Raw genomic sequence first — 15,040 nt, 5'->3', positions numbered from 1 at the left:
AACGCAGTTTACTTTTGAGGATTGAACTCTTGTATTCCCAACCTGGAGACTACAGGTTCCTTCAAAATAAGGCAGTAACGACTAATTTAAACAATCACTTTATTAAAAATAGCAAATTTCACAAGTACTCATTTAACATTTTGTTGGCACTGGCCCCTGGAAAACAAACCCGTGTGTGTACTGATTGTCTAACGTAAACTGAAGCGGGGCTGCCCCCAAAAGCCTGTGCATCATCAACTTCGAATCAACACGGGAATGAGTAAGTCTGGTGAGCTCAGAAAGGATGAACCTTCAGCCCTATTAATAACATTTTGCACAAAGCGCTTCAAGTATAACCCCCATAAGGCAACAACAGAAAGCATAGCAGCACAGCCTCGGTATCACAGTTCCCGATTAAGCCTTCAACCAGGCCTAGGCTCCAGTTATGGCGAACGACAGCAAGGCAACTTTACTAAAAGCAGCAGTGAGAACAATCATTGCACTGGTACTTTGATTACTTTATTCCTTGTTGTGGAAGATGATTCTGCTACTGGGTTCAGCGGCAAAATTAAAGAATGCTGTTTTTCTTCAAACCGCAAGAAAGCAACTGCACGTCCTTTTAGCTGGTGGACGTATTCGGGACGTCTTGTGCGTCTGCCAGATGTAGTTTTTGTCTGAATTCATCAGTTAAGATTTTCATTTTATAATGAGTACTTCTTTTAAATTTCGGGCAATTAAAAAAAATAAATTTTGGGGAATTACACTCAGGAGCTAAGGGAGAGAGGTATTGAAATAAAGGAAATATGTTTAAAGGGAAGTGTTTATGTCACTGTGAGAAACCTGGATGTGGTAAGACAATTTTTAAACGTAGTGAAGTAATTATACTATATCCAGAATTTGAAGGCTTAAAAAAAGGCACTAAATCAAGACTATGTTTCAGATTCTAATACAGCACAGGATTATTTTCACGTGGCAAGAATTATTTTCATGGTCAGGAACCGATGAGAGGCAAATATGAAAACTTACTGGATTAAACAAAAATCATTGGAGAGAACAACACCACTTTATCATCCTTGGGAAAACAATTTCTTTGTAAAAGTCAAAAATCAAATCATCATAGCTCTAAAACTTTCCCTATAATCCTGAATTATTCTTCAAGATTAGGATTAGTATGGAATTCTTGCAGAGGTTACCCCCCTCCCTTCTTATCATCATTGGCTTTCATCTTGTTCTTTCATCCATCCATATGATCCACCTGCTACCTATCTCTTCAAGACCCAATTGCAACAATGCTGTGAATACGCTGAGAACAACTAAATGCTAGCAATACGCGTATGGCAGAGGTTGCAAAAATATACAGACACGAGTGCTGTCATCAAAGCCATTGCCATCCAGTTGGAGGGCTGAAATTTAACACATATAAAAATCAAAAGATAGTGAAATAAGGCAGAATGCTAGTTGGAGGTATAAATAAAATGCTTTATGAGAGTGGTCAGCTTCGGTGTTACTTGATAGGGGAAAAGGGGGAGGCCAGAGCAGCGGTAGGTGGAAAGCACAACCTGAACAGAGGCATTACGGTGAGCATGAACATGATGTGTTCTTAGACACCCAGAGAACCAGCTTAGTGGGAATGAAAAATATAACAGGATGCATAGGCTGTGATTATATTATTGAGAGCTGTTAAAAAGTCTAACATGGTAAAAAACTTGGTCTGAAATAGGAATGGCAAGAGGAGAGTGATGTTTTTAAGAAGACTAATTTATTTAGTGTCATTGTCTAAAGTTTGCAGCAGCACTGTCCAAAAGAAATATAATGCAAGCCACAGGTATAATTTTTAAAATATATTTTATTCACACTAATATATAAAAAAGCTGTCATTTCAGCATGCAATCATAAAAAATCTTGAGACATTTTACATTATTTTTTATACTAAATCTTTGAAATCAGGTGTACAAATTATACTTTTAGCACATTTCAATTCATATTAGCCACGTTTTGTGTGCTCAGTAGCTACGTGGCTAGTGGCTGCCATATTGGACAGTGCATCTCCAGAGCTGGAACAGAAATTTGAAAGGTTATGGAGTGAAGGGATGAGGGTAGGGGATGAAGGAGGAATAAAAGGCAGAACCGATGATGCCTGACAACTAAATGTAATCAAGAAGTGGCAAATCATTCCATGTCCATGTCCCGGCTCAATGGCAGATAGTTCCACGACCGAGTAGCAATGTCTGGTCTAATCATAGAAGGGATTTAAATAACCTTTGGAGACTGAAAATAACAGAGGCTACTGATGACAGAGAAGGAAAGTAGGAGGAAAGTATGAATATAGAGAGAACATTTATTGCAAATGAGGAAACTACATTTGCCTCAAAGCTACACACTTGCTTCCCAAGATCTGAAACCAAACAACCTAGAGCCCATGCTCTTGTGTTCCGTCATGTTGCCTCGTTTAACTGTGGTGGTTGAATCAGGCAAAGTGGTGAGATAAATGAGTCTAAATGTTTAACAAAAACTCAGATAAGAGGATAGGAGATACTGACATGTCACAAGCATAGAAAGAGTACAAAGCATAGAATATGAAGCTCAAAATGAGTATAAAGAAAAGAAAAAAGCACCAGGCACTACTAAGAGAAGCCCCCTAATTAACTCATATCTTATCCCCATATTCAAGTCTTTCTTAGCAAGGATATGTTACATTAATGTTTCCCCACAGTTTATGTGGCTTCTCAAAAACCTTCTCAAAAACCCATCTGTAAAATGGGAAGTATAACACCACCTACTTATAAGGGTAGGACCAAATGAGAAAATGCAGGTAAAGCCCTTCATAAAATACTTGGCAATTAGTAAGTACTCAATTAAGATTAACTATTAATCGTTATCACTGGATTTGCATATACTTATTTCTTCATTGTTACTGTATAGTTTAGCAAGTAGTAACAGTATCTGTTACAATAATAATAGTAATTTATATATATATGTAAATATATATATATTAGTTTAGAAAAATTAGATAATTACTCCATCATTATATGCAGCAATTATCCCATATTACAGAGGACACTCTGAGATGTTAAGCAATTTACCCAAGGTTAATTAGCAAAATTATCAAAACCAAATTTCAAAAATCAAATGTCTTGACCCTACAACCAGTATCCTTTTTGGTATCTCATTATTTAGTTCAGAAGGATGTCACACCTCTCAAATTATTTTATAGGCAGGATCATTTCTCATTGTTCTTTATCTCACGTTGTGCCTAGGACTATGTCCAAAAATACGTTTTGAAAAGTTCCTGAAATAATTGCTCCAAATTGTAATGTCAAAACCTGAATATTTTACACACGCCTTGGTGATTTCTTTCAAGCTCCTCCTATAATACACCTTGTATATGCATCTGAAGTATTCTATGTAATGACAGGAAACTAAGCATGCCATATTATGTCTGCATATCCAATTGCTATTTAACTTAAGAATCTAAGATTCAAGATAATTTCTATAGCAACTAACCCAATCCTCAATTCTCTTGGTTGATTTTTAAAAATTTGTTTTAAAAATCCAAAAACAGTACAAAGCAAAGCAGAACAAATGAGAAACAAACAAAATTGTAGCATACAAAACAACTAAAAATTCCATTTGGAAACCCAAGGAGAAGAGAAATGGCCCCAGTAAATCATCATGGGTGTCTTTGTTCATTGATTGAGGTATTCACCAGAAGTTATAATTTGTAAACTTTTCACTGTTGATATTAGGCAAAAGGATACATGGAAGAATTCAATTCTTCTAACTGTAACACAAAGAAACAAATTTAATTTCAATTTTTATGGGAAAAATATCTTAAGTAGATAATTGTTTACACATTTTAAAGTAAGCTGGTTTTCATTTAAGCTTTCTCTAAACGAAAAAATAAAATATTGAAAAAACTTCCCAAAAATTTCCAGCTTGGGAAACTCACTTATGCAAAATAATTATAAAGTAGCTTTAGCATTTATTAAACACAAATATGAGAAGAGAATTAAACCAGATAAGCAAAACTAGAGTTCTATAAGGATTCTTAAAACCATGAACAATTATAATCATCTCTAATAGTTTTTTTAAAAAGTTGCCATTTTCATGATCAAAATCTTAAAAACCTTTGTGGATTACGAAAAGGCTTCACATATCATTCAGTTTTCAGTATGTGGTAGAATTAATCACACCTGTTTTACAGAGGGAAAAATCAAAGTTACAGAAATGTTAACTACATTGACAAAGTTACACAGGTATAACTGAAGTGCAAACCCCAGACTAAACAAAGGCTTTCTGGTTTCAAATTTGGTCTTCTCACTACTCCACAGTCACTTTCCTAAATGTAATGCAAATTAAGCTTCTATTTCTTAAGAGGACCCGGTAAAAGGAAATACTTGCGAGGCTAAACATAGTCGATGTGAAATAAAACATACAGGCTTGAAACTTTAAAAGTATAGGCATACAATTTCTCTCACATTTACTTACTCAAAGGATAAAGAAAAGCAACAGAATTAATCCTTTTTTGTCATTAGTAAATATGTAAACTATTCCAAAACTGAAGAACACTGAATTCAATTTTTCTTTATTTTTACTCCAAAAAAGGTTTAAAGAAGCCAATTTAATTAATACCTCTCAGTGTAAGAATCATAATAGTTACACACAGAATTACGTCCTCCCAAAAGACGTACATTTTAGTTCTAACCCCCAATACCTCAGAATGTGAGTGTATTTGGAGACAGGGTCTTACAAAGAGGTAGGAAGTTAAGATGAGGTCAATAAGGACTAGTGTCTTTAAAAGAAGGGGAAATTTGGACATAGGCACCCACTCATAAAAGGAAAATGCCATGGAAAGGTGAAGGCAGTCATCTACAAGCCAAGGAGAGGGGCCTCAGAAGAAACCGACCCTGCCAACACCTTGCTCACTAACTCTGGGCCTCCAGAGCTGTGAGAAATAAATTCCAGGTGTACCCAGTCTAAGGCACTCTGTTATGGCAGCTTTAGCAAGCTAATACACAGAGCAATGCACTAAAGGATCTGAAACATACACATAGTTCTGTATATAACATAAGTAACCACCACCTACCTGAGTAAATAACACAAAACGTATTTAATCATGTCAGGACCGCCTTATACATTAAGATCGTATCATATATGTACAGAAGTGAATCTTTCACTTCTAGATTTCCCAGCATTCTCAAAATATATGCTTAGATATAAATGTGACAATTTCTTTGAAATATGTTTCCCTAAAAAAGAGTAGGACACGACATGTATGAAACTTGAAAATACTACACTAAGGGAAAGAACCCAGACATAAAAAGCCACATATTGTGTGATTCTCTTTATATGAAATATCCAGAATAGGCAAATCTGTACAGACCGAGAGGAGATGAGAGGCCACTAAGGGATGAAGAGGAGGGAGAATTGAGAGGTACAGGGTTTCTTTTTTGGGGTGATAAAAATGTTCTGGAATTAAACAGTGGGGATGTCTGCAAAACACTGTGAATACACTGAAAACCACTAAACGGTATACTTCAACATGACTAAAACGATGAACTTCCTTTCAATAAAAATTTTTGATTAAAGAAAGAATGAAGAAATATATACAAATCCTTTTATAAGTTTATATAAAAGAATTATAGTATATAAAAGAATTATACTCACATCAGACAGAAGCCTGTCCAGATTGGAGTCACTGGCTGTTTTTCTCTTATCCTCAGGAAGTTCCTCTAACTCCCCATAGAGCTCCAAATTCAAACGAGCTAATTTCTCCTGCATTCCCCGAACATGTTCCATCTGTTCAATGGAACATTCATTTCCTGGGGGAACATCCCAGAACATTAATAAAGATTAGGACAGTTCAAACTAACTGCCTTGAGGAAAAACTTGTAAATTCAAGGTAGTCACAAGAACTTAGTTTTCGTTCTGTTGTAAATTACAGTGTTAGTGACTGCCTATTTTCTGTGTATAATACACAAATCGAATTTCTGACCAGGAAAGCAATAATCTAAGAAATGGCTGTGGGTACTAAGAAAATCGGATTGGAAAGATTTTCTTTAAAAAAACAAAATCATCAGGGCGTCTGGTCTGTGGAGCCTGCGACTCTTGGTCTTGAGGTTGTGGGTATGAGCCCCACAGTGGGTGTGGAGATTGCTTGAAAATAAAATCTTTTAAAAATTTTAAACAACAAAGCAAAACAAAAACCCCAAAACCCAAATCATCCCTTAGGTAAAGAAAATTCTTTTTTCAATAGTAACATCATTTCTAGAAGCAATAGCATCATCTAATCATGTTCAATCTGACAACTGCCATTTGAACTGAGCGACCCAACGTTTTATAATAATGAGTGAACTTGAACGTCCTGTAAGAACTTCAACCATGAATCATTTTGCCACCAATTATTCCTTTAATAAATATAAATGAGGAACACCTGGGTGGCTCAGTCGGTTAAGCATCTGACTCTTGATTTTGGCTCAGGTCATGATCTCACAGTTGGTGAGTTCAAGCTGTGCGTCGGGTTCCACTCTGACATGCAGAGCCTGCTTGGGATTCTCTCTCTCCCTTTCTCTCTGTGTCCCTCCCTCCCCCCATCAAAAATAAATAAACTTTGAAAAAAGAAATATAGATGAAAATATTTATGAAACATGAAGAATGTTATGAAGCATGAGAAACATAATGTAGTATCTTCAGTCGTATGCTCTAACGTAAGTGCAAGACAACTTAATTGCTAAAGGACAGGTCTTACGTTACTTACTGAGTAGAGTTCTCTGAGGTGGCATTACCTGCTCAGGGCAACTAAAATATATACAGTACATATTACATATTTTCATATACTTTAAGTATAGCCTCTACAACCTCTTGATACTAAAAATTTTTTTCTAAAAAACCTTGGTTTTCTCAAAAGTATACTGCAGCTCAGCTAAAGCTGAAGTATATATCTTGAATCATTATGAATTTATGTAAATTATATTATAATTTCCCCAGGCTAGATTTGTATCATCTTCATAGATTGACAACATTAAATTATGTTGACTAATAATTTTTTTTTTTTAATTTTTTTTTTCAACGTTTATTTATTTTTGGGACAGAGAGAGACAGAGCATGAACAGGGAGGGGCAGAGAGAGAGGGAGACACAGAATCAGAAACAGGCTCCAGGCTCTGAGCCATCAGCCCAGAGCCCGACGCGGGGCTCGAACTCACGGACCGCGAGATCGTGACCTGGCTGAAGTCGGACGCTTAACCGACTGCGCCACCCAGGCGCCCCAATGTTGACTAATAATTTTGAAGCTAGTTACAGCTCTTTAAAAATCATCCTTTCTTTATAGAAAATATCTCATATTTCCTCTATTTTAATGATGTTTTCTAACAATTAGTAACCTGGAAGATCGAGTAGGAGAAATACCTCAAGAGAGAAAGGCATGTGTGTGTGTGTGTGTGTATACTGGCGTACATATAAATGTATCAATATGTAACATATATATAGAAAAAGAGAGTGAGAAAAGTGGGGAGGGGGACAATATAAATCTATAAAGTAGAAATCACAAGGAATCCAGGTGATCTAACAGAACAATAGAAGCTCCAAAAGGATAAAAAGAAACAGATGGAGAAATAAATTAACAACAGAAATAATGTTCCTTCAGATGAAAATGAGTTGGTAGATAGGAAGGGTGCACTGGTTCCCAGGCAAAATTGATGAAAAAACATAAGGAAAAAAACTTTCAAACATCGAGACAGAAAAAAATTACCTATTAAGAAAGAATTCAACGGGCAATCCACCTTGTATCTACAATACTTCTAGATAGCAAACTGACAAATAACAGAGAGTGACTTCAATCCAAGAAAACAAGCCACGTAAGAGTAGGGGCAGAGGGTCGCCTGGGTGGCTCAGTTGGTTAAGCATCCAACTTTGGCTCAGGTCATGATCTCACGGTTCATGAGTTCGAGCCCCATGTCAGACTCTGTGCTGACAGCTCGGAGCCTGGAGCCTGCTTCAGATTGTGTGTGTGTCTCTCTCTCTCTGCCCCTCCACCACTCATGCTCTGTTTCTGTCTTTCAAAAATAAATAAACATTAAAAAAAAATTTTTTGGGGGCGCCTGGGTGGCGCAGTCGGTTAAGCGTCCGACTTCAGCCAGGTCACGATCTCGCGGTCCGTGAGTTCGAGCCCCGCGTCGGGCTCTGGGCTGATGGCTCAGAGCCTGGAGCCTGTTTCCGATTCTGTGTCTCCCTCTCTCTCTGCCCCTCCCCCGTTCATGCTCTGTCTCTCTCTGTCCCAAAAATAAATAAACGTTGAAAAAAAAAAAATTTTTTTTTAAAAGGGGGGGGCAGAAAGGGTGTTGGCAAGAAAGCAAAGAAGTGATTCAAAGATTAAATCTCAGGTATGGGAGAGAAGAGAGAAGGGAAAGTGAAAGTGTTCTAAAGATACCATCTAAACTGGGTCAAGGTAAAGCAAGGAGGTAGAGATATAATAAAATATCTCTGTGAAATAAATAATATGTTTTTCATGTCTTCTTTTCAAATTAATAGTCTAACCAAGACTGGAAACCCAGAAACTATAAGAAAAGATAAAACATATTTCAGTATTCAAAACTTTTACAAGGTTAAATATACCATAAAGTCCACAAACATACTCAATTTGGTTAAAAAAAAACAAAAACAAAAAAGCCAAAATACAGCAGCTAGAGTGGTTAGTATCCAAAATATACAAAGGGCTCTTAGCAATTGGCAACACCACCACCAACAAAAGGATAAATAACCAAACAGAAAACTGGGTAAAGGCCCTGAAAAGAGCAATTCAACTTCTTAACATATACAAACTCAACAGTAATAAAAGAAATATCACCTCATACCAACAGTCTGGCAAAATTAAAAGGCTAGTAATACCTATTTCTGGTTGAATTCAGAGAAAAGAGTTCTTTCATAAACTGTGGATGAAAACTAGAAGGACAATAGCTTTTTTGGAAGGCAATCTGGATACCTGTACTAAAATCAGAATTACTGCTTTGACCCACTAATCCCACTCATGGTAATCCATCCCAAAGTAATAAAAGCACTGACATACATATGTATGTAAAGAGATGTTCACTACACCGTTATGTTTAGGGGCTCAAAAATGGAAACAAAGTAAATGCCCTTCAACAGAGAAATGGTTGAATAAACTGCGGTATATTCACAACTTGGAATATTATGTAGCCATTGGAAAAAAAGAATGAATTAGCGGTGCCTGGGTGATTTAGTTGGTTAAGCGTCCAACTCTTAATCTCAGCTCAGGTCTTGATCAATCTCAGCTCAGGTTGTGAGTTCAGGCCCTACGCTGGGCTCCACACTGGGCATGGAGCCTACTTAATTAAAAAAAAAAAAAAGAAAAGAAAAGTTAAAAAAAGAATAAATTAGAGCTATACCAGGTGACCAGGAGAGATTTTCATTAGATATTCTTTAGTGAGGAAAGCAAGATGGGGACCAGTACATATAAGATACAATTTATATAAAACAATGAAAACTAAAATCTTTGTGTATGTTTATATATATATTTGTGCCATAACCTAGAGAAAAATATGAAAAGATAGACACCTGGTTCTTAACGTGGTTATCTAGTTGGGGTGGGGGGAGGTGGAGCCAAGAGAGGGTGTGGTCAGGGAGGGGATAAGAAGCCAAGGAACTCCACGATGAGATACCACATCACACCTGTCAGAACAGCTAAACTTGACAACTCAGGAAGCAACAGATGTTGCCAAGGATGCAGAGAAAGGGACACTTTTGCACCGCTGGTGGGAATGCAAACTGGTGCAGACACTCTGGAAAACAGTATGAAGGTTCCTCAAAAAATTAAAAATAGAACTACCCTACGACCCAGCAATTACACTACTAGGTATTTATCCAAAGGACAAAAATGCTGATTCGCAGGGGTACACGCACCCAGATGTTTGTAGCGGCACTATCAACGACAGCCAAATTATGGAAAGAGCCCAAATGTCCATTGACTGATGAATGGATAAAAAAGATGTGGTATATATACACAATGGAATATTACTCTGTGCTCAAAAAGAATGAAATCTTGCCATCTGCAACAATGTGCATGGAACTAGAGTGTATTATGCTAAGTGAAATAAGTCAGAGAAAGACAAATATATGATTGCACTCATATGTGGAATTTAAGAAACAAAGCAGATGAACATAGGGGAAAAATAAAAACAGAGGGGGAGGCAAACCATAAGAGACTCTTAAATACAGAGAATAAACTGAAGGTTGCTGGAGGGGTATTGGGGGTGGTGGGCTAAATGAGTGACGGGCATTAAAGAGGACACTTATTGGGATGAGCACTATATGTAGGGGATGAATCACTAAATTCTATTCCTGAAACCAATACTACACTATATGTTAACTAGAATTTAAATTAATTAATTAAAAAAGAAAGAAAAAAACCAAGGAATAAAGAGGTATGGGAGGAAAGGATAGCACTTCAAGAAACCAGTATGTATGTTGATGACATTTATGCATTCATGTGAAATTCTGTATGTGTGCATTCAATAATTTTCAAATTGCTTTAAAAAATACAGAGATATAATTTTATCAGAGAAGCGTTATAAGGTAAGTTGCAAGCTGAACATAAAAACTCTTGACCATATACTTTGTGAACTCAAATACAAAAATACCTACTCAGAGGTTTTTTTGTTTTGTTTTGTTTTTTTAATGTTTGTTTTTGAGAGAGACAGAGAGAGAGACAGAGCATGAGAAAGGGCAGAGAGAGAGGGGGACAGAGAATCCGAAGCAGGCTCCAGGCTCTGAGCTGTCAGCACAGAGCCCGACACAGGGCTTGAACCCATGAAATCACAAGATCATGACCTAAGCCAAAGTCGGATGCTCAACTGACTGAGCCACCCAGGCACCCCATCTACCTGGAGTTTCTAATGGAACAATCAGTTAACTGTTCTTATAGCTTCATGATTGAACAAAAACACCAGATTCTTTTAAATTTAAAATCAGGGGTGGTAGGCAAGAAATAAGTTTAGGCTTAAAAGGGTAAAAAAAAATGACCTTGAGGCTTTCCCAAACTAAAATACTAAGTCTAAAATATTTAACTGATGAAGAACGTTCCTTTTATTTGTTACTTTCAGGATAGTTATTGCATAATAGCAATCCTACTTCAACATTTTTACTAACCCTCCTTTCTTACAAAAACTTTTTCATGAAATTTTAGATGACAGATTATAGTTCATGACAAACGAAATCTAGATGATTGCATTTTATGCCGATAGATTCTTTTTTTTTTTTTTAATAAAAGAAAATGATATTTTTGAAAGAAATGGCAAAATAGGAGCACCTGGGTGGCTCACTCAATTGAGCATCTGACTCTTGATTTCAACTCAGGTCATGATCTCACAGTTTATGGGATCAAGCCCTACATTGAGCTCTGCACCATCAGCAGCCTGCTTAGGATTCTTTCTCTCTCTCTCTCTTTCTCTCTGCCCCTCCCCTGCACATGTGTCCTCTCTCTCTCTCAAATTAAATAAATATGAAAAAATAAAAAAAAAATAAAGGAATGGCAAAATAAATGCAGAAAATAGGACGCGAGCATCTGGAAAAGAAAAACAGAGAAATATCCATGGCTTGCCGAATGCTTGAAGTTTTCCGGAGTGGAAATCATTCAAAAGGCTGAGAAGCCCCCTCTCCATCTCCTGAACATCTGAGACATCGGTGAGGAAGGAGTGCTGAATGGGAGCTGGCTGTGTGCTTTTTCCTTCTCCTCCCTGAGGTCTGGTCTTTTCTTTCATCACTCTGCACAGATAGCACAATGAAAACATTAATTGCATATAGTTACCTTTATTATTTTTCTATAATGTTTTTGTAAATGTTCATTTATTTTTGAGAGAGATAAAGAGAGCACAAGCAGGAGAGGGGCAGAGAGAGGGGGACAGAGGATCTGAAGCAGGCTCTGCGCTGACAGCAGAGAGCCCGATGTGGGGTTCAAACTTGCAAACCACAAGATCATGACCTGAGCCGAAGTCGGATGCTTAACTGACTGAGCCACCCAGGCGCCCCAGGATTTTAGTGTTTTAAATTTCTTCTTTGAACTTTTCCTGTGTTTGAATTTTTACAACAAATACAAATCATTTCTATGACAATAATAAAGCCACCCTTTTAAAAAAGATAAAACCTACCATGGGGCACCTGGGTGGCTCAGCTCGTTAAGTGTCTGACTCTTGGTTTTGGCTCAAGTCATGATCTCACAGTTCATAGGTTCAAGCCCCACATCGGGCTCTGCACTGATGGTGTGGAGCCTGCTTGGGATACTCTTTCCCTCCCTCTCTCTCTGCCCCTCCCCTGCTTGCCATCCCTCTCTCTCTCTCAAATAAACTTAAAAATATATATATATATATTTCATATATATATATATATACATATATATATACACATATATATACATGTATATATATATATACACATATATACACGTATATATATATGAAAACTATGAAAACACACTCAGCTTAATTTAAAAAAAACAAAACGTATTTTTTTCCCTCTTCTGGCTAGTGCATCAACTTTGTCTATGACTTTTCTCACTCTGTCCTGTTTAATATGAGACAAAGTAAGGGTCTTCAAACCAGTCATTCATTTTGCATGTGCTAATCCCTACACACTATACCCTTCACAAATTTTTTCTAAATCACATATAATAGATGCTGCCACCGTTTTAAAAGTAAGCCAAGAGAAAAACAAGTGTTATAAGAATTACTAGATTTAGTATTTACGTTGGCAGCGTTTTGCTGTGATAATCTGAAAGAAATGAATCCACCTTTTTAACTTTGGTCGCTGGGAAGTTGACTGTGATGCAGGATTTGAAAACCCTGTGCTTTTACTAACTGGAATGGCATTTTTTTTGGCATTAACAGCCTGAGTAGAGTGGGCACTAAAAGACTTAGGACTCCGCCTCTTCAGTTTCCGCTCCTCCATTGTTTTAAGTTCCTTATTGCACCACGGCCAGCTTCTTATGACCTAAGGAAATACAGCAAAATTATACACATATGCTAGAATATGTGAAAGTGAAAGGGTTTTAAAGACCCACTTCATAGGCTTAAAGAGGATTGAGAATTTCAGAGCTCATTAGATAAAGTTAAAATAAGGATCCCTTAAGTTTAACCTACGGTGCTATGTACACAGAAGCTCTAAGCAAAATGGACTGGTAGACAAAAATGTTTTCCATCATTTTCTGTATTCACGCATCCACAAATATTTACTCTTTTCCACTTGCCAGGCACTATTCTGGATATTGGGAAGATGGTAGTGAACAAGACAAAGTCCCTGTTCTCAAAGAGCCTACATGATAGAAGGGAAAGAATGCGTCAAAAAAGAAACAAAATAGCCAGAATGCATCAAAAAAGAAACAAAATAGCCATGTGATAGATATTCCCAGCCTGACTCAAGCTCTAGGTGGTCTTTAGATCTCCTGCTAAAATTTATTCTTCGAAGAATAACAGACGTATAATTGACAGGGGGTATTTGCATTTTAACTAATGACTAGAAACCTTATGGCAACTACCAAGCACAAACTCAGTGTCTGCCTAGGGATAATACTGATTCTGGTTCTTCGATCGAGTGAAGTTCTATAAAATTAAACTCGTTCCATGACTATTCTGAATATACTTTCTTTACCTATTTCCAATGATACATGAAACTGTATGTTTGTTTAGTTTTGCTAGTATCAGAAAAGTTACACTATGAAGTTCTAGCTGGCCCTTCCATACAGAATATGTGTAAGGTCTTCTGTTTATCCAATAATTTCCCCTTATTTCATGTATTAACTACCTTTATCTTCCTTATAGCCATCCATCGAAAAATATCCTTCTACATTTTTACTTATGCATACTATTAAATTGTTCTTAAACATATTGCTTCCTGTATCATGAGATGAGAAATTTACATGGCTATTTACCTCATCAGATTGCAAAGTGCTTTAGCACTATTAAGCTTTTTGTGTACATGGTGTTGAATGTAATCATGCTACGGCCACTCAAAAAGATTCAAATCCACTGATGTCACTCTTAAAATAATTACTTAAAAATTTTAACTAAAACAGATTTTTTTTGCCATTGTCTAAACTCAGTACCACCAGCACTGGAATTTAAACCATTTCGGCTCAGTTGGCTCAGGCTGACCCTAGACAATCACAACTGGATTTATATATAATACCTCCAAAGAAGCAAAAGTTTTAAAGGAAAGGTTCTAATGATCAGTCTCTAATCCCAGATACCAAGTGTAAATCCATTCAAGTCTTGGCTAACAATTTTTCCTTTAAGAAGAATTTTCAGTAACACAACAGACACTTTGGGGTTGTTTCGACATGAACACAAATTAAATGGAATTTTAATAAACAGCTGAAGAGAGACAATGGGGCATCAGTTCTCCAAAGAGACAAGCATCTGTTTAAACGTGTGATACACATAAACACACGAGCCTTCGAATTTAATGACGCTAATAGACCATTTGGTGATACAGGAAAAAGAAAAGGTAGTAAAGCAATTCAAATAAACCAACAGTGGTCTAAACTATGATATTCTGAGGGACCAGGACTGGAAATGTATCCGCTTTTGGAAGGCAAGCTGCCGGTGCAACAAGCAGCAAGGAACCATTTAGAGAAGGCCTTCGCAGTTACTCACTCACTGAGTGCCAGGCAGCCTTCAAGAAGGACTAGGAGTCCCTCTTGACTTCACCTTATTCTCCTTCCCCAATCAGCCAACACGGTAACCCTTCACCTCCCAGAATTGAGCAGTGGATAGAGTGGGTGGTGGAAGGGGCCTAAAGGGGACAATGCGGAAGCGCCTTTGGTTCCACTTCATACCTGAGGAAGGAGAGGATCGGAATCCTCTTCCTCAACCTGCAAAGACTCCGGAGTCTCCGAAGCCACCGCCGCAGCTGCAGCCTCCGACGCTACTGCTGCAGCTAGAGCCGGGGTCACATCCCGGACCCGGCGCCACCACAGTTCCCTTTGTTTACGGAAGTGACGCAAGGAGGCGGAGCCTCCGTGCCTGCCTTCCCTCCCCCCCCCCCCCCCATCCCGG

At 37.5% G+C, this 15,040-nt stretch overlaps 1 protein-coding gene across 1 annotated transcript; it reads right to left on the bottom strand.

Annotated features, from left to right (window-relative positions):
* Positions 1 to 82: 82 nt before the first annotated feature.
* CCDC28A (coiled-coil domain containing 28A) lies at positions 83 to 14,986 on the bottom strand. Its single transcript, XM_045499803.1, has 6 exons — positions 14,821 to 14,986; positions 12,778 to 12,977; positions 11,593 to 11,756; positions 5,647 to 5,801; positions 3,738 to 3,760; positions 83 to 653 (listed from the first exon to the last, which is right to left on the bottom strand). The coding sequence occupies exons 2-6, from the start codon at positions 12,933 to 12,935 to the stop codon at positions 599 to 601; spliced, it is 555 nt and encodes a 184-aa protein (XP_045355759.1). The 5' UTR covers positions 12,936 to 12,977; positions 14,821 to 14,986; the 3' UTR covers positions 83 to 598.
* Between the last annotated feature and the right edge of the window lie 54 nt (positions 14,987 to 15,040).

Source organism: Leopardus geoffroyi, chromosome B2, assembly GCF_018350155.1.
Source record: "Leopardus geoffroyi isolate Oge1 chromosome B2, O.geoffroyi_Oge1_pat1.0, whole genome shotgun sequence".
Taxonomy (NCBI): domain Eukaryota; kingdom Metazoa; phylum Chordata; class Mammalia; order Carnivora; family Felidae; genus Leopardus; species Leopardus geoffroyi.
Note: the sequence above shows the minus strand (reverse complement) of the source record. Positions and strands in the feature narration are given on the sequence as shown.